Source organism: Acartia tonsa, chromosome 9, assembly GCF_053477335.1.
Source record: "Acartia tonsa isolate MP-2025a chromosome 9, ASM5347733v1, whole genome shotgun sequence".
Taxonomy (NCBI): Eukaryota; Metazoa; Arthropoda; class Copepoda; order Calanoida; family Acartiidae; genus Acartia; species Acartia tonsa.
Genome location: NC_137268.1, coordinates 16341909 through 16368803, shown reverse-complemented (window position 1 = coordinate 16368803; position 26895 = coordinate 16341909). Strand labels below are relative to the sequence as shown.

At 33.9% G+C, this 26895-nt stretch overlaps 2 protein-coding genes across 5 annotated transcripts in view; both read left to right on the top strand.

Moving 5' to 3' along the window:
- LOC145327615 (adaptin ear-binding coat-associated protein 1-like) overlaps positions 1 to 2662 on the top strand; it is a 356073-nt gene extending 353411 nt beyond the window's left edge. For 2 of the 3 annotated variants that reach the window (XR_013882190.1, XR_013882188.1), the window contains exon 15: positions 570 to 2662. The gene's annotated coding sequence lies outside the window, so the exon portion shown is untranslated. Of the gene's footprint in view, positions 1 to 68 lie in introns of all 3 variants that reach the window. The other variant, XR_013882189.1, reaches the window with a different exon arrangement.
- The window catches only part of Pyroxd1 (pyridine nucleotide-disulfide oxidoreductase domain 1), a 418591-nt gene that overhangs the window by 353411 nt on the left and 38285 nt on the right, over positions 1 to 26895 (top strand). For both annotated transcript variants that reach the window (XM_080171154.1, XM_080171153.1), the window contains exons 2-10: positions 2662 to 2698; positions 14469 to 14546; positions 15344 to 15414; positions 18104 to 18155; positions 18572 to 18625; positions 20175 to 20299; positions 23830 to 23893; positions 24640 to 24708; positions 26436 to 26473. In XM_080171154.1, coding sequence (XP_080027280.1) covers positions 2671 to 2698; positions 14469 to 14546; positions 15344 to 15414; positions 18104 to 18155; positions 18572 to 18625; positions 20175 to 20299; positions 23830 to 23893; positions 24640 to 24708; positions 26436 to 26473 — 579 coding nt within the window. In that variant the 5' untranslated portion in view covers positions 2662 to 2670. The remainder of the gene's footprint in view (positions 1 to 2661; positions 2699 to 14468; positions 14547 to 15343; positions 15415 to 18103; positions 18156 to 18571; positions 18626 to 20174; positions 20300 to 23829; positions 23894 to 24639; positions 24709 to 26435; positions 26474 to 26895) is intronic.

The window sequence follows — 26895 nt, the reverse complement described above, 5'->3', positions numbered from 1 at the left end:
ATGTAACGTAATGATAGTTATTTTTGTTAATGATAGTTATTTTTGTTATACTGTTTTTCTTATTATAGAGCAGAGGCCGTGATTTAGCAAATATATTCCATTTCAAATTTCTGAAAAATTAGATATATCGATGGAATAATGTTTGAGTAAAACTTGTTTTGTGCTGTAACTTGAAGGAGGGGAGGGAAAGAAGGTATTGGGGACATTTTACTTAAAATTGTTTGTCAGAATCCTGTCCTTGATAAAAGAGAAGGTAGGTAAAGAGTATGAAAAACGTTATTCTAATAATTAAGCAAGGAAATTTATGTGCATAAGAAGTGCAGCAACAACACTATGATCTAAAGTTATCTCAAGTAATGACATGCAAAATAATGTTTTTATCATTTGAGTAATAGCAAATTTTCGTGATTTCATTATGGTACTAAAAATAATTGACAACCGCATTTTTTTTCTGTTTAGTTTAGGAGGATACTTGGCTTTTTTTCTGTTGCGGTCGGTTTGTCAAACGTACAACAGACATGCTTCGTTTTTTTTAGATGCGTTATATAGTATATCTTTGCAAAATTAAGATAAATAGACAGACTAATATGAGTAATTATATTTTTTAATTGCTTTTTACATCACAACTTTCATGTTGATTGGTTGATTAAAACTTATTAATTATTAAACTTATATATATATTTTGTTGCTATGAATCCTTTTATAATTATACTTATATTAAAGTTTGAAAGTTTTTAAATCATGTTAATTAGCCACATGTCAGTTTCCCTTCTTACATTTTTTTGCAATTAAGTACTGAACCGATTGAGTTCTCCATTGCATTTTAGGGAAGCTAAACATATGTAGTTTCCAGGGATCTTAATAGATAAGCCAATGGACATAAATTGGTATACACGCCTCCTCACATAAGGAAAAACAATATTACCCATTCTGTAGCTTAAAACCGTGGCTTTTTGACGTGGTTCGAATTTTTTCTATACAATTCAGTGCTTTATTTTGATAACTTTTAATCTGGTGAAAAACTATATTGATTAAATCTTAAAAATGTTTAATTTTTATATACAATATTTTACGCAAAACTTATTTTTAAAAATATAATGTTAATATATTTTAAAATAGAAATATTTACAAGTAGCAATGGAACGATTTTTTTTGTTAAATACAAAAATTTTATTTTACAATGTTAAGAATTAGCTCCTAAATTAAAATTCAGCAAATATTTTGAAGAAAAAAGAACAAAGATTTTTAAAACTTTATAAAGGGAATTAATGTTTCCAATGTACTTATTTTTATATCATATTTAAAGAGAATTATTATTTCATACAATTTTCAATAATTCCAAGTTTCTTCCAACCCTCTTCAATTTTGTAGTTAAATAACTTCAATAGAATTCAATAATAGATTTAGGATGGTTTCTAGAGTCCATTTCATATCTTAATGTGACACCAAAATCTACAGGATCGTGTCTTTTATATAATCGATTTTTATTGCCAGGGATATTATGTTCATCCCCAATTATGCTAAATGAAATAACCCTACTGTAGATAAAATTAATGAAGATTTTATAATAGTTATTTCTCGCATCGTATTTTCCGCGGATATAGAATGTACAATTATAAGATTAAAACCAGTATTTTTAGCCCGAGGTGCCGAAAGCACGGGCTAAAAAACTGGTTTTAATCTTATGATTGTACATTTTTATATTCGTAGAAAGCTGGATATAATACGATGCTAGACATAGTTTTTTCAGTTGGATGAGAACCGGTTCTTATCCACCGAATTCGAATGAATACGAGAAAAGTACCTACCTAGTGCTTGTAAGCCAATGACTGGAAGGGTTGCGTTTTAAATAGCTTTTGGTGACAATAATATTTACAGTCCAATGTCTTCTTCCCTTTCTGGTTTAATTAGGTATTTTTTTTTTAGTCAATTGAAAAAAAAATTATCTATCCTGATTTTGTTCTGTGACACTAAAGTTTCTAAAACGGCTCTAGAAATCATTTTTAGTGTTAACTGTTTCATAATTCAATTATGATATCATAGAGCAATATTTAAATTCTTTAAACCCACTTTATAACAATGCTTAGCATACGTAGTATATCATATTTTCTTAAAAATTTATTAGTTTCAGATTAAATATTTTTTATTTTGACCTAATTTAAAGATTAATATTATTTTTGTGATGATTTCTTAACTTTATTAGTTATAGAGAAGGAATATTGCATCCGAAGAAAAACTATTGTACATCCAAAAATCTCAGACAGGGGGAAATTGATCCACAAAGTTTTATAAAGTCTTAACTTTTCCACCAATAAATTTAATAATATAAGAGTAAATAACAATTTATCATCCAATGTCTTATCTTTTAAGAGTCCTAGTTTAAATTTTGGGGTAGAAAGGTTTTTTCGAATGTCACGACTCACATTTCTTTCCTCTAGAAAATTGTAAACCCTTATAAATATTTTATTTGCATTTTTAAACAGATCACAACATATGTAATATGTATATTTTTATTAAAAAGCTTATGTATTATTATTATTATTCTAATTTTCAATGTGATTTATTACATATTACTTACTTTATATTGTAATGTTTACGAAATATATTATTTTTATGTATTAAAAGATGTTTTTATCAGTCAAGAATTATGATTGTTTCAGAATAATTAAAATGGAGGATGCAGAAACCCAATATTTAAGTAAGTATCAGAGATGTTTAGGGATAAGTTAAAGAACGATAAAATGATATAAAATACCCTCAATCTTGATAAACAATATTACTCTATCTGTAGTTAAAAGGGGGGGTGGGGATTAATGCAACCATCTCGTAATCAGTGAGCAAATGGCACTTAGAATTCCAATTGAAATTTTGCATGAGTAATCCTTGGTAGGTCTTTTTACCTTGAATCGAACGAAAAGTTGGAAAAGTAATGGCTAACGACTGGCGGTTCAGTCGTTTTGCCAATTTTTATCTATCTATACCTAATGTTGTTGTTTGTAGCCCACATTTCTGCTCATCCTGGGTCTTCATCATTAGAAACAGGCAGTCCAAGGAATCTGGCTGTTTCGACTGGTTTGCTCCAAAGGTCTCTGGCAGTAAGAGTTGTAGGATTTTGACGGCAGTTAAAAAGATGATTAGTAGTATGCAGTTCCTGGCATTTTGGGCAGGTTTCTGGTACTATTTGCGTCGGATCTTTGTTTATTCTGGCCTTAAAAGTGTTTAGGTACAGGCTATAGCCTGACCGCAACTGCGCCAGGGTAGATCTGGTGGTTCTGGGCAGCTTAGTTTCGGCTTTGTGTATGGCCGGTGGTCGGGTGTTAAGGACCTTGTTTTCTCTGTAGCTGTTGATGATGTCACGTACAGAGGTAGTGTGAATCTTCTTGAGCTTCGTTTTATATACTTTCTCAGGGAGATCTGGGGTGGAAATTTTATTTATTTCCTTGCCAAAGAGAGATACAAGAGTCTCTTTCATTTGACGTTTGGGTGGGGGTGGGTTGAGATTTGTCCTGTTTGGGTGGTTGGGACGTTGCGTCGATAACAGGAATTGTTTGCTCAACATCTGGCAGTGCTCTTTAACTGGCATGATCTTGGTTTCCTGGTGTAAATGATGGATGTCTGTCATAAGATGACAGCCAGTGGCAGTTCTGAGAGCAGAGTTTTGTGCAAATTGCAATTTTTCCCAGCTGGCATCACTAAAAGTTGGTGTGAAAATGGGGCAACAGTAGTTTAAGAGAGATTGACCAATAGCTTTGTATGTGCTACTGATTACTTCCTTTTCTTTCCCCCAGGTTGTGCCTGAGAGGGCCTTCAGCATGTTGTTCTTGGCGTTGAGCTTAGATCGTAGCTCTTTGGCATGGTGGTTAAAGAAGAAAAGGTTATCATAGGTGACACCTAGGAACTTAGGATGGCGGACAGATGGGACTTTCTCGCCGTTAATCTCTATGTCTAAAACTGTACTTGCCTCGTTTGAGAATGTTGTGAAGATGGTGGCTGATGATTTAGAAGGAGATATGTGTAGGTTTCGTGTCTTAAACCATTCATCCAGGACAGCAAGATATTTGTTCAGATCTCTGACTACTGGTTCAACGTGTGGGCCGCGGCTGAGCACATTTGAATCGTCAGCATATGATACCAAGTGGATGTTTGATGGAGGTTGTGGCATAGATGACATATACAGATTGAAAAGTACAGGTGAAAGTACACCACCTTGTGGGACACCCTGTAGTACAATTCTGTATTTGGATCTGGATCCTCTGAACATCACAAATTGCTGTCTGCCTCTAAGATAAGCACATAGAAACCGTTTTATGTGACTGTTGAGCTGCAGGGAATGAATATCCTGGAGGAGAAGTTCATGGTCAACCGTGTCGAATGCTTTGGACAGGTCGATAGCAACAGACACTGTTCTGTCAACAGGTTTCTTCTTGTTGAGGCCGTCGGTGATGAATGTGTTGATGCTCTGGAGGGCAGTGGTGGTCGATCTGCCTTTACGAAAACCGTGTTGATGGTCGGCGAGTTTTACAGCATCATTGACATATGGAAGTAAGAGTGCTTCTAGGATCTTACTAGCAGGACATAGAAGTGAAACAGGACGGTAGCTTGTCCCTTGGTCCGCTGGTTTTCCAGGTTTCAGCAAGGGAATGATCTTTCCTGTTTTCCAAGCACAAGGGATCTTTGACTTGTTCACGCTAATGTTGAAGATGGCAGTTAAGTATCTTATGCCATTTGGCCCAAGATGCTTTAGCATGATAGGTGAAAGTCCATCAGGCCCAAGGGCCTTTGAACTTTTAGACTTCTTTATCGCTTCTAGTGTCTGGGCAGCCGTGAAGATAACTTTTGTGTCGGTAGGTTTCTTCTTAAGTTTCCTCAGAGTACGCCTACGGGACCTAGGGGGAGCTTTCTCCAAACAAGGTGTATATTGTTTATTTAGCTCATTTGCCATAGTCCTGGCATTGTTGGTAACTTTACCATTGAAAGAAATGCCTTGGTTGTCGGGCTGGACTGGTTTGTCCTTAAGGCTGTTAATGGTGTTCCATAGTTTCTTAGAGTTGGCTTGGCAGCTGGCTAAATGTTCTTGCCATTTGATTTTGCGATGTTCTGCAATGGCTTTGTTGATGTTTTTATTGATGTCATTTAATCTGTCGTCAGCAGGATTATTTTGTTTGATTGCGTCTCGTTCCTCAATGAGTCTAACAACAGCTGTTGGAATTGCATTGTAAACTTTGGGGATACGACCGGCAGGTATACATTGCTTGGCAGCTCTGGAGAGAGTGTTTCTGAAATATTTCTCAGCTTGAAAGACATTTTCAACCTTTCTAGCCGTTGAAAAGATTTTTTCAGTCATCTCGGTGAACTTTGGCCAGTTGGCTTTGGAGAAGTTGATGAATTTGCAGTTTTTGGCATTGTTTTTCTTTAAGCTGGCATTCAGACTGATGGTGATGGGAAGGTGGTCTGAATTTAGCCTTCTTTCAACTTTCCAGGTGGTGTAGGGTATCAGATTTGATGATGCAATACTGACATCTGGCGCCGTGGAAGCTTGGCTAGTGACTCTGGTGGGCAGGTCATTGTTGATGATTCCAAAGTCTAGCCCGGAGATGGTGTCGACGAGGTCTCTGCCTCGGGAGTCAGCATTAGCTTCACTGTACCAAAGTTCGTTATGAGCATTTAGGTCACCTATGACATAAGCATTTTTTCCAAGGCCATCATAAAGATGTTCAAGTGGTGGAACGTACTGTTGTCTGCAGCTACTCTGTGGTGGAATGTATATGTTTCTGACAAAGAGGTCTTCCTTGTTTATGCCAGGGATTCTGATGGTCATAACTTCAAGAAATTCATCTTGTTCAAGGATGGCAGGGTTGGTTTCGATATTAAAATTAATATCTTTGTGTATAAGGAAGGCAAGTCCTCCTCCCTTATTTACTCCTCTGTCTTTGCGGACTAGGGTGTAGTTAGGTACGTTCGTTAACTTAGATTTGATGGTCATCTTGGTTTCTTGAAGGGCAGCAAGAAGATGGTTTTTGCCTTTCATGTAGTGTAGAAGTTCATCACATTTACTCTTAAGTCCATTTATATTCCATTGTAGAATATTAAATTCAAAATCTTCTTCATTTGCTGGTGGTGGGGGGTTGCGACGAGGGGGAGGGGGGTTACGACGAGGGGGAGGGGGGTTACGACGAGGGGGAGGGGGGCTGCGACGGGATGGATTGCGTCGGGGGGGAAGGGTGTTGCGACGAGGGGGAGGGGGGCTGCGACGGGGGGGAGGGGGGCTGCGACGGGAGGGAGGGGGTCTGCTACGGGGGGGTGTTGGACGTGGAGGTGGGATGTTGAGCTGTGGATGGTTGTTGGTGTTGTTGTTGCAGCATGGTCCTATCCAGTTTGGTAGTTTTTCTCTTTCTTTAGATGATTTTAATGTAGAGCATTTGATATGGAGCCAATTTTTACAATTTGTGCATTCAACAGCATATGGGCCAAGTTTCTATATACATACAGAACAGTACCATATCTGAGGGCCCGGGTTCTGTTCTATTCCAGCTCGGATAAGAAGAAGCCGAATAAGTGTAGCTGATAACTTATTCTTTGTCGGACATATTAAAAACTCGATTTAGCTGAGTGTACAAACTCTTTGTCTGCGTTACTGAAAAACCTTGGAGCATACGTTGATGAAGACGTAGGTAAGGTAGAGTGGGAGATTTGATGTGTTGGTTCTTGGCTCCATATGCTGCTGATGTTGTTGCTGTTGCGGCTGCTGCTGTTGTTGTTGCTGCTGCTGCTGATGGAGGTGGATACACGACGTAGACATGACCAACATAGTATCCATCTATACCTAATGCAAATTAGTCACGAAACCTATCTCCACATAATACTCTTTGCCACTCCAAAACGGTAGCTGCTGGTACTAGAAGTTTTAAAAATGGATATTGCTAACATTTAACATGAATTAAACCAAAAATATGTTTTTAAAAGTTGATTCCTACGTAATTGATGATGGATTTACCCTGAAAATAGGCAAAAAACGGCTAAATGGCTTAGCCGCCAGCCGTTACTTTTTCAACTTTTTGTTCGATTTAGGGAAAATAGACTTACCAAGGATTACTCATGCAAAGGTTCAGATCAAAATTCGAATTCTAAGTGCCATTTGCTCACTGATTACGAGATGGTTGCATTAACCCCCCCACCCCCCTTATTTATTAAAAGTTTTGATAGTAAGACTGCAAGTTTAAAACTAACCATAATCTAATAGGTAGTATACAATGTTTTAATAATAAAAATAACTTTGTTATAAAACTATGGGTATCAGTGCAATTTATAGTTAAATGTCACCCCCCTCTCTCTCGTAAATAGTATATTTTAAAAACAATCTCGGAATAGGTGTTGATCTTTGACTTGGGATGTTGCCAATCTATTTGTAATAGCGAAGCTTTTCTATTATTAGCGTCGGTCCGTACGTCCGTAACGGTTAGCTCTTTCCGTCAATTTCGACATGTTAGAATTGTCCCATCGATTTCAAACTTTGCATGATGTTGCCTAGAACAGTTTGGTACGACCTTGAAAGCGAAGCAACTATATAATCATTATCAGAAAGTCTGTACGTCCATTTAAAACTTTTTTTAACTAACACTAATTTTGGTAGTTTATAATGATCCTATTTTTGCAGTACTGATTCCTATTATAACAAGGTAAAATGTTCTAAGCGTATCATCTCTATAATTAGATCCTTAAGATAAGGATGTCCTTTACGAGTTCTGATACTCTACAAATGTTAATGTTCGTTTGTCATACCGTTTGGAGCTTCGCTTTTATGGATGTTGCCATCCTATTGTTTTTACATAATACTTGTAAAGAACGTCAAAACGCAATAACGAATTTTCTTAATTTGAGAATGTTTAAAGAAAAGTTTATTCTTATTTCTCAGTTTTCCACACGCTGACTCTTGATGCAATCAAGATTTATAAAACACCAATTAGTTATTGAACTAGACGAATCAATATTACATTATTACTAAGATTTTGCACAGTACAAAGTGATACTCACAGCTAGCTAAAATAACAATATACCCCATTTACCCCCTACTAGACAATGAACTAACCAATAAATGAGACCCATGTTAGCCACCTAAATTGACGACAAAGGGAGAGGTAGGTTTCGGGTAAAATCCGTAAAGGTGTGTGTTTTAAGGCTTAAAAAATAGTAGTAGAACGATAATATTGACTAAATATGTGTATTTCTTATTAAAAAGAACTATACCTAGACAAAAAAAATTTTTAAAGTTAACATAAATTTTTATCGTTCTACTTCTGTTTTTAACTTATAACACATAACCTTGACGGATTTTACCCGAAACCTACCTCTCCCTTTTTCCCTGTCAATATATCCACTTATTCTATATTTAAGTTACTAGACGGTGGTTTGGTTTTCCCTCATCATCCCCTTTATTTTAAATTTTTGGAAGAGGTAAAAACACATTTTTAGCCTCTTCTTGTGTGGAGTGGATACTTTAACCTTCCTTTTCCTTTTACTCCTATCCCTAAGCATCAAAGATATTTTTTTCCAAAAAGGTCTTTTTAGTCCATATGTGATATAAGGGAAACCGCCGGTCAAATCTTAATTGCATAGGGAACAGCGTGAATCAGTTTGTTCTTTGTTTTACCAAACTTTCAGAGAGGGAGGAGACATTGAGCGGTTTATTACACTGGTCCCCAAAGTTTTATTATAACGTTTTCTTATTGGTTGGCTTAGCAACTTTGGGCCTTTTTAAAATTTTAATTGGTTGGCTCATAAAGTTGAGTGTCCATGCGATTCAACTACTAATTGTAATAAACAAAAGGGATAATTTTGTCTAGCATCATTGGGGATAGACATCAATTTATCGTCCAATGTCTTATCCCTTTAGATCCCTGCAAACTTTACTTACCAAAGTTGCGAGTAACTGTAATTTTAAGACCATTTTCTTACAATTGTAAAACCTAATAAAGAAGTTTCTGTGGGTTACAAGAATTTTACAAACTTTTAAACTTTACTTTTCCATTAGGGAGGAGGGAATGGACATAGGACTGTAAATTCTACTTGTCCTCAAAGATGTATAAACAACTTTTCCATATTCGTTGACAGAAAAAACTTATGGGACCATTATCAAATCTTGTAAGTTTGTACATAATAGCAGTGTCCAAACTTTTCCACCAATGGTTTTGATCTACATTAGGAGTGATTCGAATCATATTTTGGTTGAACATTTTATCGTTTATTGTCTTTTCCCCTAAGATTCTTGCTTTCTAGGGACGTTGTTATAAAAGGGGTAATTTTTTCCCGTATTTACCGTAAAGTTGGGTACAAGCTTTCAGTCAAATGCAGTAATAAAGTCAAACTGTTCTTAATGATAACCTAATAAGCGCATTTGACTTGAATCTTGCACCCAACTTTACGGAAAATACGCTAAAAGATGACCCCCTTTTTGCCTTTTAAAGTTTTCTAACGGTTATAATTGTCAGGTAATTAGATATTGAAAATACCTTATTCCCTGCTTCACTTTATTTTGCTTTCTTACCAAAAACTAATAGAGAATTTACAGTTTTAAAAAGAAATGTAATTGTGTAAGAGCAACTAAATAAAAAATGTAATATTTCTTAGTAGAATATAAGTAGAATATACGTCGATATTATGACAGGGGAAAAGTTGTCGTCAATTTAGATTGCTAACATGGATAATTTATTAGTCATTTCGTTCATATAGTAGGAGGGGAAGGAATGTGGGAATAGTTATTTTAGCCAGCTACAAGTTTCATTATATAAGCGTACATAGTGTAGATCCAAGTAATAATAGATCCATTATTAGTAGACCATTTTTTTACTCTGTTTTGTGCGCTTATTCAGAGATGAAAAAAACAGGTTTTTTAAAAAAAGAACAAACCCGTTTGTTTTTTTTTGGTTTAAACCGTTTTTTTTTATAAAAACCAGGTTTTTTTAATAATATCCAAATTATAGGCCTGCCCCCCCCCCCTCTTTTTTCAGCCCCTCCCCCTTTTCTCACCCCCAAAACGGGGGGTGCCCAAATCTGCATAAAAGGACCCGAAAAAGGGCAGCCCAAAACCGCCCACCCAAAAGCGCCCGCCTGATTTGACAACCCTGGCTGATACGGTAATTTAGGTTTTTGACAAAGTTTGTATAAATATTTTTTATTTAAAAAAAAACATTTAAACCATCCCATCTTGTTTTTTTTTGTTTTTTTAAAAGCTTGGTTTATTTGGTTTAAACCACTTTATTTAAACCACGTGGGTTTTTTATGCCATCTCTGCGCTTATTGCAATGCAGATATCTTAAGACAATCAACGATTAATTTATACAAACTACCTAATATTATATTACAAACCTGGTATCGATTGTCTTTAAAACTTTATCTACTTTAAAGGCTGCTAACGGTGGAACGGTGGAATAGTTATTACTCAATAATGAACAATTTTTTCGCAGTGTACATAAATGCGCGAAAAAGACTTACTTTTTGCGTTTCTTCTTCAGTGAAGCTTTCCCTGTGTATCATTGGATCTTGGCTTCTCCAGGCCTTCTTATACAGCTTAAAACGGGGTGGGGGAATGACGTACCTATATGTTTAGCAGTTTGACATTTTTGGATATAATCGTTACCAGGAACATTTTACCTTGAACTGCACTAGATCCAATTCCTGTATTTTTATTTTTGACTTGAGAGTAAAGCTATGAGGTATTTGTTTGGAATGTTTTCTGTGATGTAAGTCAATTTGCATAGTACCTACTTTATACATTTTAAATTTATACAATACCAAACGATATAAAATCTTCCATGAAAGTGAAGCTCAAGCAGAAATGATATGAATTAAATGAAATCCAGGGGCCATGATTCAGCAAACTAATTCCATTTGAAATTGCTAAAAACTTGGTATATTTGTGTGCCTATTGTTAGCGTAAAACTTATTTTCTGCTTTAACTAAAGGGATTTGGGTCAGAAGGGGGAAAGGGGAGTGGATTTTGAAGATTTTTTTCTTCTGAAAATCGCCATTGTTACAGATACTATGCTTTCAACATTACTATTTACTCTGTTAATAATTTTTCATACAAAATTTGAAATCAATAGAACAATTTTAGAATAATTCACTTTATGGTCAGAGATATACCTTACACTAAAAAGAATGATGGACCTGATATGTAGAGAAGATTTGAATTTAATAAAATATGTACGCTTTAGCTTTTTAAAAGCGAAGCTTTTCTATAATTAGGGTCGGTCCGTCCGTACGTCCGTAACGGATAGCTCTTTTCATTAATTTAGACATGTTAGAATTGTCCTATCGATTTCAAATTTTGCATGGTGATTCCTTTAGTAGTTAGGTACGATTTAGAAAGCGAAGCAACTCTATAAACATTACCAAAATGTCCGTACGTCCATTTTAAACATGTTGATTTTTTTTACTTTTTTAAATAGTTTTTTTCGTTAATTTAGGCATGTTAGAATTGTCCTATCGATTTCAAATTTTGCATGGTGATTCCTGTAACAGTTAGGTACGAGTTAGAAAGCGTAGCAACTCTATAATCATTACCAGAATGTCCGTACGTCCATTTTAAACATGTTGATTTTTTTACATTTTTAACAACAAATTTGTATGTGACCTAATTATTTGATTGGTCTTATTTTTGGTATACTGATTCCTGGGACAACAAAGTACAATATTATAAGCGAAGCAACTCTATAATCAAGTCCTAAAAATGTAAGTATGTCCATAATCATTATCCTGTATCAAGCAGTTTTTCAACAAATTTACTTACAATTTTGCTTTGACTCTTATACATTCGCATTCTGATTATTCAGTTCTGACATTACACAAGTGTTAATGTCCGTTTGTCCTACCGTTTCAGAGCTTCGCTTTTATGGATGTTGTCATCCTTGTTATTCCTATATTTTGAAATGATATCCCCTATCATATATTTATTGGATTTTTAAACATTCAATAAATTATGTATGTGTATTATTTGCATTAATGGACGGACATACATTATACAATATACAAGCTATAGTTTTTGAAACTAGAGCAGCAACAAAAAACAGTTAACTGTTATACAGTAATGATAATTTATAATCTTTAAACTTGTTAACAAGTGTAATATTTTCAACTATGAAAAGTTGGAAAACGAATAATGTTTTAAGTAATATACCTAGGAATAGGATATTTAGAATTTAAAAATTAAGTAACTAGATGGCTATCTGTCTCTACCGAAACCTTAACCGCTGAACTGATATGGTTCTCCTTTACAATGAAGCTTCTGATGGGTCCAAGGAAGGTTAATAAATATTTTAATGAAGGGTACAACCACCCTCTTAATCACCCCGAGAAAAAAAACTTGTATTGATAGGAAATAGGTATTTTATTTGAAAGAAATATTCAAATCTTATTTTTGACTCAGTGACATACAAAGAAAATAATTTCAGTGTCATAAACATTAAATAACTTTTGGATTTCTATAAAAATGCTTTGAAAGGTTTTAAAAAATAGTAGGTTTTGTGTTAAATCTTACATTTCCTTGTAAACACACTTTCTTTATGTTATTATGTTATGTATTCTTACATAACTGTTTTCTTGAAAATAAGCATAATTTAGATTCATATCATATCATATATTTATTGTATGTTCGATTGTTTGACTGTTAAATTGCAGCAATTTATTACTATTTATTTCATTTTTATAGATTTATTAACACCTCATGCTTGAAAAAGGGAAAAAAAATTATTTACCAGATGCAAGCTATTTTTGATTTTTTACCTTATAGGATGTATACCTAAACACTTTGCTTTTAATATTTTTTAATCCCTTTTATTGAACACATTCGTGTTTACGTAGAAATTCTATGTCTAGATAAGACATTGTCTAAATTAAAAAGAGGAATGAAAAGGATATTACATAAATGGATATAAAATACATGGATATGTTGAAATGGGAAAATTTGTTTTCAATTAAGCTTGTTAATATCGACCTTAATTATTGGTCAGTTTGTTTATCCAACAGGAGGGGAGGGGATTGGGAAGGGGTGTTTGGGGGAGGGGTATCGTTATTTTAGCCAGCCGCGAGTATCACTTTATTAGAGTACATAAAGATCAGGTGCAAAATCCAAGCAATAATATATACATTATTGCATATTTGGTATACGATAAAGCTCACATTATCTTACACCAAACTAGAAAATATATTATTAGTATGTGCCAATAACATTTAATTAAACAATATATTAGTCTAATATAAGAACTATCTATAATTATGAATGTGCTGTGTATAATTATATTTCTACCAGAAAGGAAGGGGTCAATCGGCTGTTTATTACACTAGTCCCCAAAGTTTTGAATAACGTTTTCTTATTAGTTGGCTTAACAACTTTGGGGACGTTTTTTCATTGAATTTTTATTGGCTAATTCATAAAGTTGAGTTTCCAAACGTTTCAACCAATTGTAATCTACACAAGAGGGGATTTTTTTATTATCATTGGGGATGTACATGAATTTATCGGCCATTGTCTTATCTCTTTAGAACCCTGATTTTTACCCATAGGAAATATGGAGTCTAGAATATAGAACAAAAATTATTTTCATAAAAATCACTTAGACGAAAATCATGCTTTTTTTGGCACAAATCCTGTTGGCCCTATTTTTAGATTACGGGATATCTTCATTAATCCCCCGACCCCGTAATATACGTCCAGGGGGGAGGGGTGTTTGTTAAACAATCTCAAACCTTTGACACTCTTAATTTTACCCTCTCAAACGTTTGAGACACCTGTTTTTTATCCCACTTAAATAAAACTTGGATGTCCTTGTTCCCCGCTCTTTGTATTATATGAAGCACATTTGCGCGCAACAAAAGAGATTTTTCTAGGGTATTGTTTAAGGCTATCTAATTAAATTTGTTAACAATCTAAATATTGTTTTAATGATTCTTATTAGTTCAGATATTTATATAACTTAATAATTAAGGAGTTTAAAATAGCTTTATTGTTTAGGTACATAAAATATTTTATGATTGAAAACAAATATTTTAACGATTTCATTAAGTTACAATACATAGCGGGGGGGGGGGGGCGTTGATACGAAAGAATCCATAAAATTAGGGAATAGGCTGTAGATTTTGGAGGTCTCAAAGGTTTATTAAAACGTTTTCTCATTTGTTGACTTTAAAACTTTAGGGACTTTAATTATTATTTGGTTGGTACAAATTGACAGAGTGCTAAATTTTCTACCAATAATTTTTATCTTAAGAAGGGTAAATTTGCTTTTCATCATTGGGGAAGTGAATTAATTTATCATACATTGTTTACGAACCCTTTCAGAATCGCATAAAATCCAAACCATTATCAAACGCAATGATAAGGTCTAAAGTACATAAATTGAACTAAATCTGACTTAAATGATATGTAGGTACAAAAGACTGGTTTTTGTCCAGATTATAAAATATAATTTTTTTAGTAATTGGAGGTGGAATAGCTGGTGTATCTTGTGCAGAAATGTTATACACATTAGACAATGAAGCTGATGTTACTTTAGGTAAATAGTAGCGCAGCTACACTATATGGTATGTCCGTCCGTATGTATGTCACTTTTCTTAATCTAGCAGTACTCTACCTAGTTTAAGAGTTATCTTGATTTTTGTTATCTATAAAACAAAGTAGAACGATGTCTGTCTGTCCGTCTGTCTGTCTGTCCCTTAAGATCTCGGTAACCACTGAACCGATCGGATTCTACTCTTCAGGGTATATACCTATTGGTCCTGTGGTGGTTTTAAGCTATTTTCTTGGGGGGTGGGACACCCCCAACCCCCCAAAAACAAAAAAAAATCCCCCCCCCATTTTTTTTTTTTGCTGAAGATTTCCTTGGTCCTTTAACGAATTTCGCCTTAACTTTTTTTATCACCTCTTGGGGCAAAGCCCCTAGAGGCTAGGGTCGAAGCCGCTAGTTTTTTTATAAACAGTTTGATAGCAGAAACCCCCTAAAGGCCTCTTGTGAGAAGTAAGGGGGGACAATCCACTTACCATTTTTGTTTTTAAAAAGGTATTTTTGGGGGGAATAAAGATTGATTCTAAGGGCGATTTCTCTTAAGATATGATCCTTAATGTAATAAGGAGAACTATGCCGGTTGAGCGGTTAGCAAGATCTTAAGCTTCAGACCCAAAAACACACATCTTACTTTTATGAAAGAATTTAGGGGATAAATTCAAATGCCTTTTTCTTATATTAAAGTTAAACAGAAAAGTTATATAAATTCTTTTTAAATTTTTTACATGTTTGACTGTTAATATTTTGTAACATGTTGGCCAATAGATGACAAAATATGATATTTGTAGTGACAGCAACCTCCTTTGTAAAGTCAGTCAGTTCAGTCAACCAGATCACTAAATTGATAACAGAATTCCAGGTTTGACATTTGTTTTTAATGGTAAAGCTACTCTATAATTCACTCTGACTGTCCGTTGTAAAGTTATCTGTGAAGCGTAATTTTTTTTGGCTATTAATAAAGATAGAGTGCTGTTTGTTTTGCAGATACACCTTACTAAAGAGCTTCCAGCTTACAACTAACTTGGTCTTTCGGTCTGATCGTCATGCTACAAAGAAATTAAACATAGGTACCATTGTGAAAGTTTTCGTGACTTTCTTTTGTTTAATAATCTTTTTCTTTCTTTTATATGACCACTGAGTAGCTGCCATATTATTCAATTCATTAGTTTGTTCATTCTTTATTTTTTTTATATAACTTCGCTTCATCCTTATTATTTAGTAGGTAGTGAAGCTTCTTTGTAACTACAAATGTCCGTCTTTGTGTCCGTCTATCTAATGTATTTTTCATTTTGCCCATACTTCCTTCCCTAATGCTCAATTTAGCTGCTTTATAGATTAGCTTCTGAAATTTCTTGTGAATATTCCCCTGAATATTATATATTGCAGTGCAGATACTCTACAATTAGAATATGAACCTATGTCCGTGAGAGAGACTTTGATAACTACAAGTAATATGTTTTTTTGAAAGATTTTATGAATATTGAAACTTTAATTGCTCGAATTAACTGGAATACCTACCTAGTTCATGTCGTATTTGATGATTTATTAACAATAACCGCCAAACAATATTTACAGTGAGGTTACAGCTGTGTTAACTATGAATGCATACCTATTCTTATTATTACATAAGTATAGGTAGGTACATTAAATTATATTATCATACAAGTTTGTTATAAAAGTTATCTTTACAAACATGAAAATGCAGTTTGTTTTAAAAATTAAAATAGGATTATAAACAAACTTTACTTTAGCATTATGTTAATAATTTTCAGTGCTACTCTTTTATAATTAGCGGATTTTTTTATTAAATCCCTTTTTAATATTTCATGCTCTATATTTGTTAGTGATCTGATGGGATTTGACAATGGGGCATTCTCCTCTTAGAATTTTTTTTTTCAATTTTGAAAATTTGAGTACCCACCCCCCCCCCCCCCCCCTCCGACAACGAACAACTATTTTAGGTTAGGTTAGAGGCTAGGGAGCCGAGCGCTGCGGCTAGGCAGGCAAGGGGGCCGAGCGCAGCGGCTAGACAAGCAAGGGGGCCGAGCGCAGCGGCTAGGCAGGCTAGGGAGCCGAGCGCTGCGACCAGAGTTGTTCGTTGTCGGAGGGGGGGGGGGGGGTACTCAAATTTTCAAAATTGAAAAATAAATTCTAAGCTAGGATATTACCGACAATTGACAAAAATGACAAAATGGTCCCTTTATTATAGTAATTTAGAGACCAATGTCCTACTCTCTCCCTTATAATCGTTGAAAGTGTTTTCAATTAAATTGCCATACTGTTAGAAATCTAAACCATGTTAAGTTTGAGTTAGTTTAGTTTTGGTGGTTTTACCATCTACTTTAAACTTTTACACTCATCCGATTTAATACCTAGTTTATAGACCTTCTTCAGGCCATCCCTCATTAATAACTCTGTGAAGGCTTGATAACAACGTAGAGCCAGACCTTTATATTAGGTCCCAAGTCCCTAAATTCTAACTAATGCAGAAAACAAACCCTTTGATTGAACGACCTCTGTCTTGGAGTCCTAGTTGTCAATAGTAATGAGTTGCGCATGTTTTGGGCCAAGGAATGCACCCTACTCTAACGATCAATGTTGCACATCTGACATAGCAGCATGAGATACAAATGTAACTATTAACAGCCGGTCAAGTACTTGTAAGCTTTGTGCTTAAGCTGGCCCATGAGGCTAGCATAAAAAAGTTTCTCGACCTTCTCCAGGACTACTTTGGTCCAAACACTGCACTAAGAAACTATGGCTACACACACACAAATACTTTCACATTGTGCCTCGTTAAAGCAAATGGACTAAAACTCTGTTTTACTACAAAAATATGTTTTATTTATAAACAATGAAAAGTGCACTTTAAGGTAATGTTTAAAATGGATAAAACTTTTATTCAAACTAATGTCAATCTATAATACAAAGTAGAACGATGTCTGTCTGTTTGTTTGTGTGTTTGTTTGTCTGTTTGTTTGTAGCGAAGGATCTCGCTAACCGCTGAACCGATCGGGTTCTCCTTTACAGGGTAGCTTCTCATATGTCTCGTGAAGGTTTATAACTATTTTGGGGGAGGGTACCACCACCCTCCCAAGAGAAATTACCCCTAGGAAAAAATACACCCCCCCCCCAAAAAAAAAAGAAATTTAAAGAAAATAGGTTTATAACAACCCCCCCAAAAATGAAAAATACCCCCAAAAAAAAAAATTTCTTTTTAAAACTAAAAATAAAATAGTGGGGTCGACTAACCCCTCCCAAAAAAAATTTGTTTTCTTTTTTATTTTAAATCTAAAATACGAAAATTGGTTTGATCAAACCTCTTGGGGCAAAGCCCCTAGAGGCTAGGGGCGGAGCCGCTAGTACATTTAAAAAGTATCAAATGCTTTGGCTTAATCAACGTACTGTAGTGTAATCTATCAATATTCTTGAGAGATATTGATATACCCTTTGCCTTAAGATTAGTAGCGTTGTTACTAAGCTAGGTACAAAACTAATTCTATTAAAAAAAATATTGAATTTTATACCTAGATATTGATTTGATTTAGGTAGAAGAACAAAATATAGAAGAATGGTATAAAACACACAATAAAGTAAAAGGTACCTATTTTTTATATGTTTTAAAAAGTAATCTAGTTTTAAATGCATTCTTTTCATTGAATCTTTCAGAAAAACTTTAATGTATTTCAATTAGAAATATAGATGAACAATCATTATTAACTCACGTGCAGAAAGGTGTTATAATTTTTTAACAAAAAGATATTTTGTTTTATTGTCTGTTACCGAATTCCTAAAGCTATGCATGGGGAAATTCTTATTTTCAAAAATTCCGTTGCTACTATTATGAGATCAAATCATATTTGACAGTTTAATACGTAGAACACGAAACAAATATAAACAAAAATCCCTGTCTGCTAGAAAATCCTTTTTAAGTTTAAAGGACTGTTATGTCTGATTGATCATCTAGGGGAAAAATCTATTTTCAATTTTCTAAAAGAAATTTTTTATTGTTTTAGTCATAACAGCTAAATTAAGCAGACTAGATGTTGAAACTAAAACTGTGTATTTAGGTAAGTTAAGTTTTTTTTTATCTAAATAGGATGAAAATCAGGATTTATTTAGCTGATTTGAAAATAGGAACATATTGATAAAATATAGGTGCACTTTTAGGATCTGATTTTTTTAAGCAACTTCACTCTACAAGATCTTGTAAACGGCTTTTTTTGAGCGATCCATTTTTTTAAAGTGTATAATTGTTCTATGGCAGATTTTAGGCTATTTGTGAGGGGGAGGATGTTGAGACATACCTTCTAAAAGATTTGGTCTTTATCTTTAAAAAGGAAATCGCTCCTCCACAAAAATGAGAAGAAATATTTTTTCTTATTTAAAGACAGAGACTGGGGCGATAGCAACCTTTGAACAAAATTGATCTAGTTAGATATAAGTTTATTTGGATGAGTTATGAAATTTTAAAAGTTGAGGATATAATTGAAGTTACATTTTATCAGGGATCTAAAGGGATAGAAAATGGATGATAAATTTATTTACGTCTCCAATCACGATAAAGAGAGGGGTAGGTTTCGGGTAAAATCCGCAAAGATTATGTGTTATAAGTTAAAAACAGTAGAAGAACGATAAAAATTTATGTTAACTTAAATAAAAAAAATTGTCTATAGTTCTTTTCAATAAGAAATACACATATTTAGTGAATATTATCGTTCTACTACTATTTTTCAGCCTTAAAACACACACCTTTACAGTTTTTACCCGAAACCTACCTCTCCCTTTAATTAACTCTCATGTAAATTAAATCTATTTGTGGAAATGTACCAGTATGATTTACAGTCCAATGTCCCCTCCCTGCATTTCCTACTTTTATGTAACTTCAATAAACTTATCAAAACTCTCTTAAGAAATTAACTTTATTAGTCCTCTAACAATATTTTGTCGGTCTAACTGCGTGTATGTTTGTCTGTAGCGAAGGATCTCGCTATTGGATCGAAATCAATGGTTATCCTTTACAGAGAGACTTCTTATAGTCCAGGAAATGTTTTTGACTATTTTGGGGGAGGGTACATCCACTCTCCATTGAGGAATTAAAACAGAAACTCTTTAGCAAACCGGGGAAATATAAAAGGAGGGGAAGTGACACTTTTTGAAACCAAAACTAAAAGTCAAAGGAAGAGTTACAGCGTTAAAAATTGGCATGACAGTTGCTTTACACAGGTACAATATGGAACTGTGAAGAAACGGCGGCAGAACCGCCGCTCCCGCCGAAAACCGCCGTTTTCCGCCAAAATGTTTTTTTTCCTTTTCTCGCCAAATTAGAAAATTTTCAATCATCTGAGATAAACTTTTTTTCATAAAAATTTCCCTTATATTTTCACTTGACAGTATATTATTGACATATTAGTTTCAAAAGTGCCACCTCCGCAACCCCCCCCCCCCCCCCTCCCCCTCTTTTTCAAGCCCTCAGAAGTTTAGTTAATTGGGTGGTAAACCCTTTTTCCCCTGCCCTTCCCACAACAGATAATGGACATGATGGTTGCCCAATGCCCAACTGCCAAAGAGTTTAAGAAAAGTATTAATGATTGCTATAATTTGATTTCTTTTCTTTAGATAATGGAACCAGAATAAAGTACGGGAAAGTTTGCCTGTGTACTGGCGCTCAACCTAAATTGATCTCAGATGACAATCCTTATGTTATTGGCATTAGAGATACTGCTTCTGTTTTGAGATTGCAGGTGTGTGTTCGCTGGTTGTCAGGGAGGGTATAACTTCGAGGCTTGCCTTTTTTGTATCATAACAATAAATCTTAAAGGATAAGACAATGAACAATAAATAATTAAATTGGTAACCAAAGCAGGGGCGTCCAAGCTTTTTTTGGGGGGGAGGGGTAAAAATTTTTTAAGGGGGGTAAAATGGCGCAAATTTTTTTTACCCCCCCCCCAAAAAAAAAATTTTTACCCCGGGGGTAAAATTTGCTTGGGGGGGGGGGGGGGTAATTACCCCCCCTGAAATCTGTTGGAAGGGGTAAATTTAGTTATCCCCCCCCAAAATTTACCCCCGGGGTAAAAGTTTTTTGGGGGGGGTAATTTAAATTTTATTAAATATATAGTATTAAAAATGCGCACGAAGCGCGCAAAAAATTTTTTTATTAGAGATTTTTTATTTTGGGGGGGGGGTATTTATCCCCCCAAAATTGTTTTGGGGGGGTAAATACCCCCTCCTAAATGGTTGGGGGTGCCTACGGCACCCCCAGGGTAGGGGTAAATTTTAAATGGGGGGGTAATCGCCCCATTTCACCTCCCCCTTGGACGTCTATGAACCAAAGTTTTATAACCACGTAAACTTGTTTGTTTCGTTAGCTAAAAAAAATTGTATTAAAGGAGACTATCCACAAACAAGAGCATATGATTCTAAGCACGTTTTAAGTAGTGATTCTAAATGTTTTTATGGTGAATTGAATATACTACCTAGGGTTATGTTTAATATCGTTATATCGATTTAAAAAGTTTAGTTTCACCATGGTTTTATACGAATAAAACTTTGAAATGTTAGACATTTTTTGACTAAATATTATCAAATGGTTTGTTGAGTTCAAACTGCTATGGTACAAAAGTAAACTTTTTCGACGAAAAAATGTTAATAAGTGCACTTTCATAATTTAAAGCATTTAATTATGTTTTGACAAATTATTTATTTGAACTTTTAAATTCAACAAAACATTTGATGATATTTTGTCAAAATATGCTTAACATTTCAAAGTTTTGTTTATAGAAAACCATGGTGAAATTTAATTTTTTAGTCGATATAATGATATTAAACATACCTAACCCCAGTATATTCACAAAAAAAACATTGAGAATCACTGCTGTGCTGGAAGGTGCCTTAGAATCACTTGCTCTTGTTCGTAGATAGAACCTTGATTAGTTTGATCCTGCCCATATGTGTCTAAACTTTTCAACTGATGATATTAATTTAAAGATGCGGTAATTTTATACCATCATTTGGCTTGTGTATTATCTTATCCTTTAAGATCCCTAAAATGAACACTACTGTAGTTTTAAAAACTGGTGAAAAAGTTTGGACACTTAAAGATTTTACCAACCAATTAAGATTTACTAATCAGAGATGGCATAAAAAAAACCACGTGGTTTTAATCAAGTGGTTTAAACCAAAAAAAAAGCTTAAAAAAAACAAAAAAAACAAGGTGGGATGGTTTAAATGTTTTTTTTTAAAAATATTTATGCAAAGGCCTATCTTTCCAGTTATATCTTTTCATAACGTAAATAATACAGTAAATAACTGTCAGTCAGGGTTGTCAAATCGGGCGGGCACTTTTGGGCGGGCGGTTTTGGGCTGCCATTTTTCGGGTCCTTTTGGGCAGATTTGGGCATCCCCCGTTTCGGGGGTGAGAAAAAGGGGGAGGGGGTGAAAAAAGAGAGGGGGGCAGGCCTATAATTTGGATATTATTAAAAAAACAAACAAAAAAAACTGGTTTTTATCAAAAAAAAAACAAAAAAACCTGGTTTAAACCAAAAAAAAAAAAACTGGTTTGATCTTTTTTAAAAAAAAACCTGGTTTTTTTCCATCTCTGCTACTAATAGTCTCTGAATTTTGTCCACGAATGAAAGATTATGTTTCCTAATCTATGGAAACCAGTATAATTTACAGTTAATTCTCCTTCTCTAGCCATAAATAAAAAAGTTTTTTGGTTGCCGTTCGCTTTTTATTTAATATACTTATATATATTAAAGTTATGAAACATTGTTTTGAAGGTATGATGAGAGGGGATACAATTTTAGGAATTTTACAGAAATATTTCTGATAATTTTTATTATAGGTAGTTATTTTCCATAGATGATACAAAATATTGGCTTATTATCTTCTATTCGTATGAAGACTAAAGACCACCCTCCCCTCAAAGTCTAATTTTTTTTTGTAGAGAAGGTAATGTTTTGGAGAGTGGAATAGCAATAGAGCCCTCCTCGCATGGACTAAAAATATTTATTCAATTAAGTTTTCTGATACCTATTTTTAATACCGAATCTATATTTTTAGCTGCATAGAAGTACTAAGACCAATAGTTAATTTTCCCTTCATTAAAGAATTTGAGAGGGAGGGAGGAGAACTTGGCACAATCAATGATTCTAACAAAATATTTGATAATCAACATACTCAAAAAGGAGTCAGACAGGGAGGCGAACAGGGGCGTCCAAGCTTTTTTATTTGGGAGGGGTAAAATTTTAAAATCCAAAATTTGAGGGGGGGTAATCACCCCTTTACCCCCCCCCCCCCTTGGACGTCTATAGAGGCGAAATTGGATTGTAAATAACACCGATTCCCCAAATATGATCATTAAAAACTTCCAGACTGAAAATGACCTAGCTTTTGAACCAATAATAAAAATTATCAGAAGGGGTAATTTTTTTTATCGTCATTGGGGTATGGGATGTTGATTTTTTCCATTGTCTTATCCCCCCCAAGATCCCTGTAAAATAATGCTTTAATAAGGACCTTCTATACTATAAGATACATTGTTTAATAGCAAAGCTACAATTTTGAATCTTATGTATCTTGGTTTATTGGTAAGATGGGGGGGGGGGGGGGGGGGTATCTGAAAAAGACTATTAATCTCAAAATTTAATTCAGTTTTGTCGAGGCAAAATGTATATGGTTTTTTTCCTCTGAATATGGCCGTGTAGGTCTTTTTGTCTTTTTAAACTAATCTTCAGTTACGCTACTAAAGATGTTTTCATCCATGTTTAATATAAAATTGATAAACATACTTTTTTATAGAACAACAATGTTTCACTAGTGACGTATCAATTCTTTAAGTAACTACTATGTGTATATTTTATAAACATTTTTATGTTTTTCTACTAAACACTTTGGTAAAGTCAAAGCAACATAAAATAATGATATTCGTTTAGTAGGGGTCGGGGATAAACTCAGATTTGTCAACCTGATAATTTAGCTCTGTTTCTTATTGTCCTTGTAATTTTCATCTATTAGTAACTTGTTATATATGTATCTGTTTTTTAGTAGATGAGGGACAACATTTCTATAAAATGAACTATAAATACTTATTAATGGCATGCAGAAGGGAGGTGACCAAACCCCCCTAATAATTGAAATTGGAATAGCCGCCTTCTCCTTATTCACCCCCTCAAGGTTACCAATCTCTCTGGCAAAACCCTGTGCACGCAACTGATTCATACACCTCATTTCCTAATCTTAAACCCTTTCATTGAAACCTAAATATTTGTAGGAAAAGCTATCTGATGCCAAAAAAGTTGTAATTATTGGGAATGGTGGAATCGCCACAGAATTAGGTGAGTGACCCAATTATTTTTTATTAGTTGCGTAGATATCTCTATAACTAGGTTTCTGTCTGTATCTCATTTCGAACTCGATGAAATTCTTTATTTATTTTAAATTACCTGCGAAGCCTTAACCCTGCGTGGCTCCTCTATACCCAATATAACCTAACCCAAAGTAAATATAAAGACATAAGAAATATCCCTTCTCCCTCATTTATTTTAATTTAAAAAAAAAGAGTTTTGGGGGTTCTATGCTCAGGTTTATAAGAATAAAACCAGTTTTTTTAGACCGTGCCTTCGGCATCTCGAGGCTAAAATAACTAGTTTTAATCTTATAATAGTACATTCTATATCCGCGGAAAGATGTTTATAATATTATGCGAGAAATAACTATTATGTCACAATATGTGAAGAAAATATTTATATTCTAACCATTAAGATTACAACATAATGTACCTACAATAAATTCAAACTTAGATACCATGGTAGTAAGGGAACCTGGTTGGTAAATTATACTGGTCCCCTATTACTCTTACTCGTCGACTAAAAATCTTTGGATACTTTTATTAAATCTTGATAGGTAAGTTTGTATCAACCAGCAGTGTCCAAACTTTTCCAACAATAATTTAAATATACAGAAGGGAAACATTAGTTTATGTTAATGATTGAATTGGATGTGATCTATTAATCCTCCATTGTCTTATCCCTTAAGATCCTTGCAAAAAGTATTTTTGTATGTTGAATAAATTGTGTTTTAGTATATGAACTAAAGAATATCTCAGTTGTGTGGGCTGTGAAAGATGACGCAATTTCCAGTGTATTTTTAGGTCAGTATGCACATTTTATAATAGAAAGAAATTTAATTTTCAATTATCTTATACGGATGAGGTTGCTGTCAATCACACTATAACACGTCAGGATGAAGAGCAAAAGGTAACTAAAGGGAATATGTTTTGTGCTTGTTAAGGTTATCATTTCTGAAAAATATTGCAAGCATAAATCACAAGAACACCGCTTTAAGACAAAACTTCATAATGAAGTAAATACAAAAGTCAAAATATATTTCTGATTGTTTAAATTCTGCAATTTTATCCTTATAGGTATTTATTAACATCTGATACATTAAAAGGCTAAAAGATATATAAAATATACATTTTTTGTTATTTTGGATGTTTTTTTACTAAATAGACTTAAAACTTTGTTTTACAGATTCTATAATTTGGGGATAGCTGTGGTTTCGACTTTAAAAAGTATATGACGTTTTTGTAAAGATATTATTAATATTTTTCCGTTTAATTCCAATAGTTCTTATTTGTGCGGATAAAAATGCTTTTATAATTTCTTTTCTCAATGTAAGTAGAAATGTAATAAGACCAGCTCCAATAAACATTACTAGCAGCTTTGCCCCCAAGCATCTAGGGGATCTGAATTTGGATTAGAAGGGCATAAATATAGCTTAAATCCTCCATTCCAAGACTTAAATCTGAAAAAAGTTGCCTAAAATCATCCTGGAACATATGGAATCCTTCCCTAAAATGAAGAACTAATAAATCGATACAATAGTTTTCGAATCTTAAGCTACAGACAAAAAAACCTTACTACGTAATAGGATGTAGTGCGATATGAATAAAAAAATATGTTTCGACGTATTTTGCACAACCTGTATCTAATCCCTGTACAGTAAATGGTGTTGAATTGGTGTTTGACACACAGTCATAATAACGGATTTACCCAAAATATAAAGTAGCTGCGCTACCAATTAATAACTGCTTGTCCTAATGACAAAACGATTTGCTGGACTGGTGGATTTTTTGCACAATTTTCTGAAAGATTTGCTAATTATAAAGTTTTCATTATATTGTTTTAGTTGGCGCTAATATTGAGAAACTTTTGTAATAACCGAAACATTTCTCTTCTGTTCAATGGAAAAGAAATTTCTTTGAAATCAGCTAATGAATTAGAAAATGAAAATAACGTTAAAGTACAACGATAACAATAACAATAAAACATCCTTCAGACATAACTGTTTATTATTAACAAGAAAAAAATTCGTTTTATGTTAAATATAAAGTACAATATTATACAATACAGGCTTTTTTAATGAAAAATTGTATTTCTTTTTGGTATACTAGCAGCTACGCTCCTAGAGGCATCTACACCATTGAGGGGGGGGGGGGGTCGAACCCCCATTTTCAATCGTAGTTTATAAAAGGAAAAGGCTAAGAAATTTTTTTTTATTGGGGCTGGGTATTTTTTCTATGAGCGATTTCTCTTGGGAGGGTGAAGATACCTTTCCTCAAAATAGATATAAACCTTCTCTGAACATATAAGAAGCTTCACTTCAATAGATAACTATACGTAGGGTTTCAGCGGTACGCAAGTTACTTCGTTATAGATAAAAAAAGCTTATTACTGTACATAATAGGATTACAACTGAATATTTTAAATTGATGAACTTATTTAGACCCTCGTTAGTTACTTAAGAACGTAAGAAAGGATTGAGAAGAAGCTCTAAGTTTTTTTTATATAAGAAAAATTAAATGTATTATTTTAGATCCCGGTGCTTCACAGTTTCTCATTAAAGAAGTTGAGGTAACAAATTTCTTACAGCATAGCTACTCTTTAAATATCATATGATTCCATTTTTTCCATAGTGCTTAAAACCATGCCCATGGTGGCCTCTTAGCTCACTTCCATGGTGGGAGGGACATTTTTTCTAGGGGTATTGTAAACCTTTCTGAGACCTATAAGTAGCTTCATTTTAAAGAAGAAACAAGTCGGTCAATCAATTAGAGATATCTTTCGGTACACATACATCCTTTCCTTTTAAAGTTTATGGTATCTATCTAAGCCACTTTTTTCTTGCTCTAAACATAAAAATAACCTTATTGCATCACTTTGTCATTAACATGGTTTATTCTTGTTATATCTTAAAATTACATTTATTATATATGTAAGAAATTTTGATATTGATTTTGAAATAAAAAATATTTTGGTAAAAGTTATGATAAATT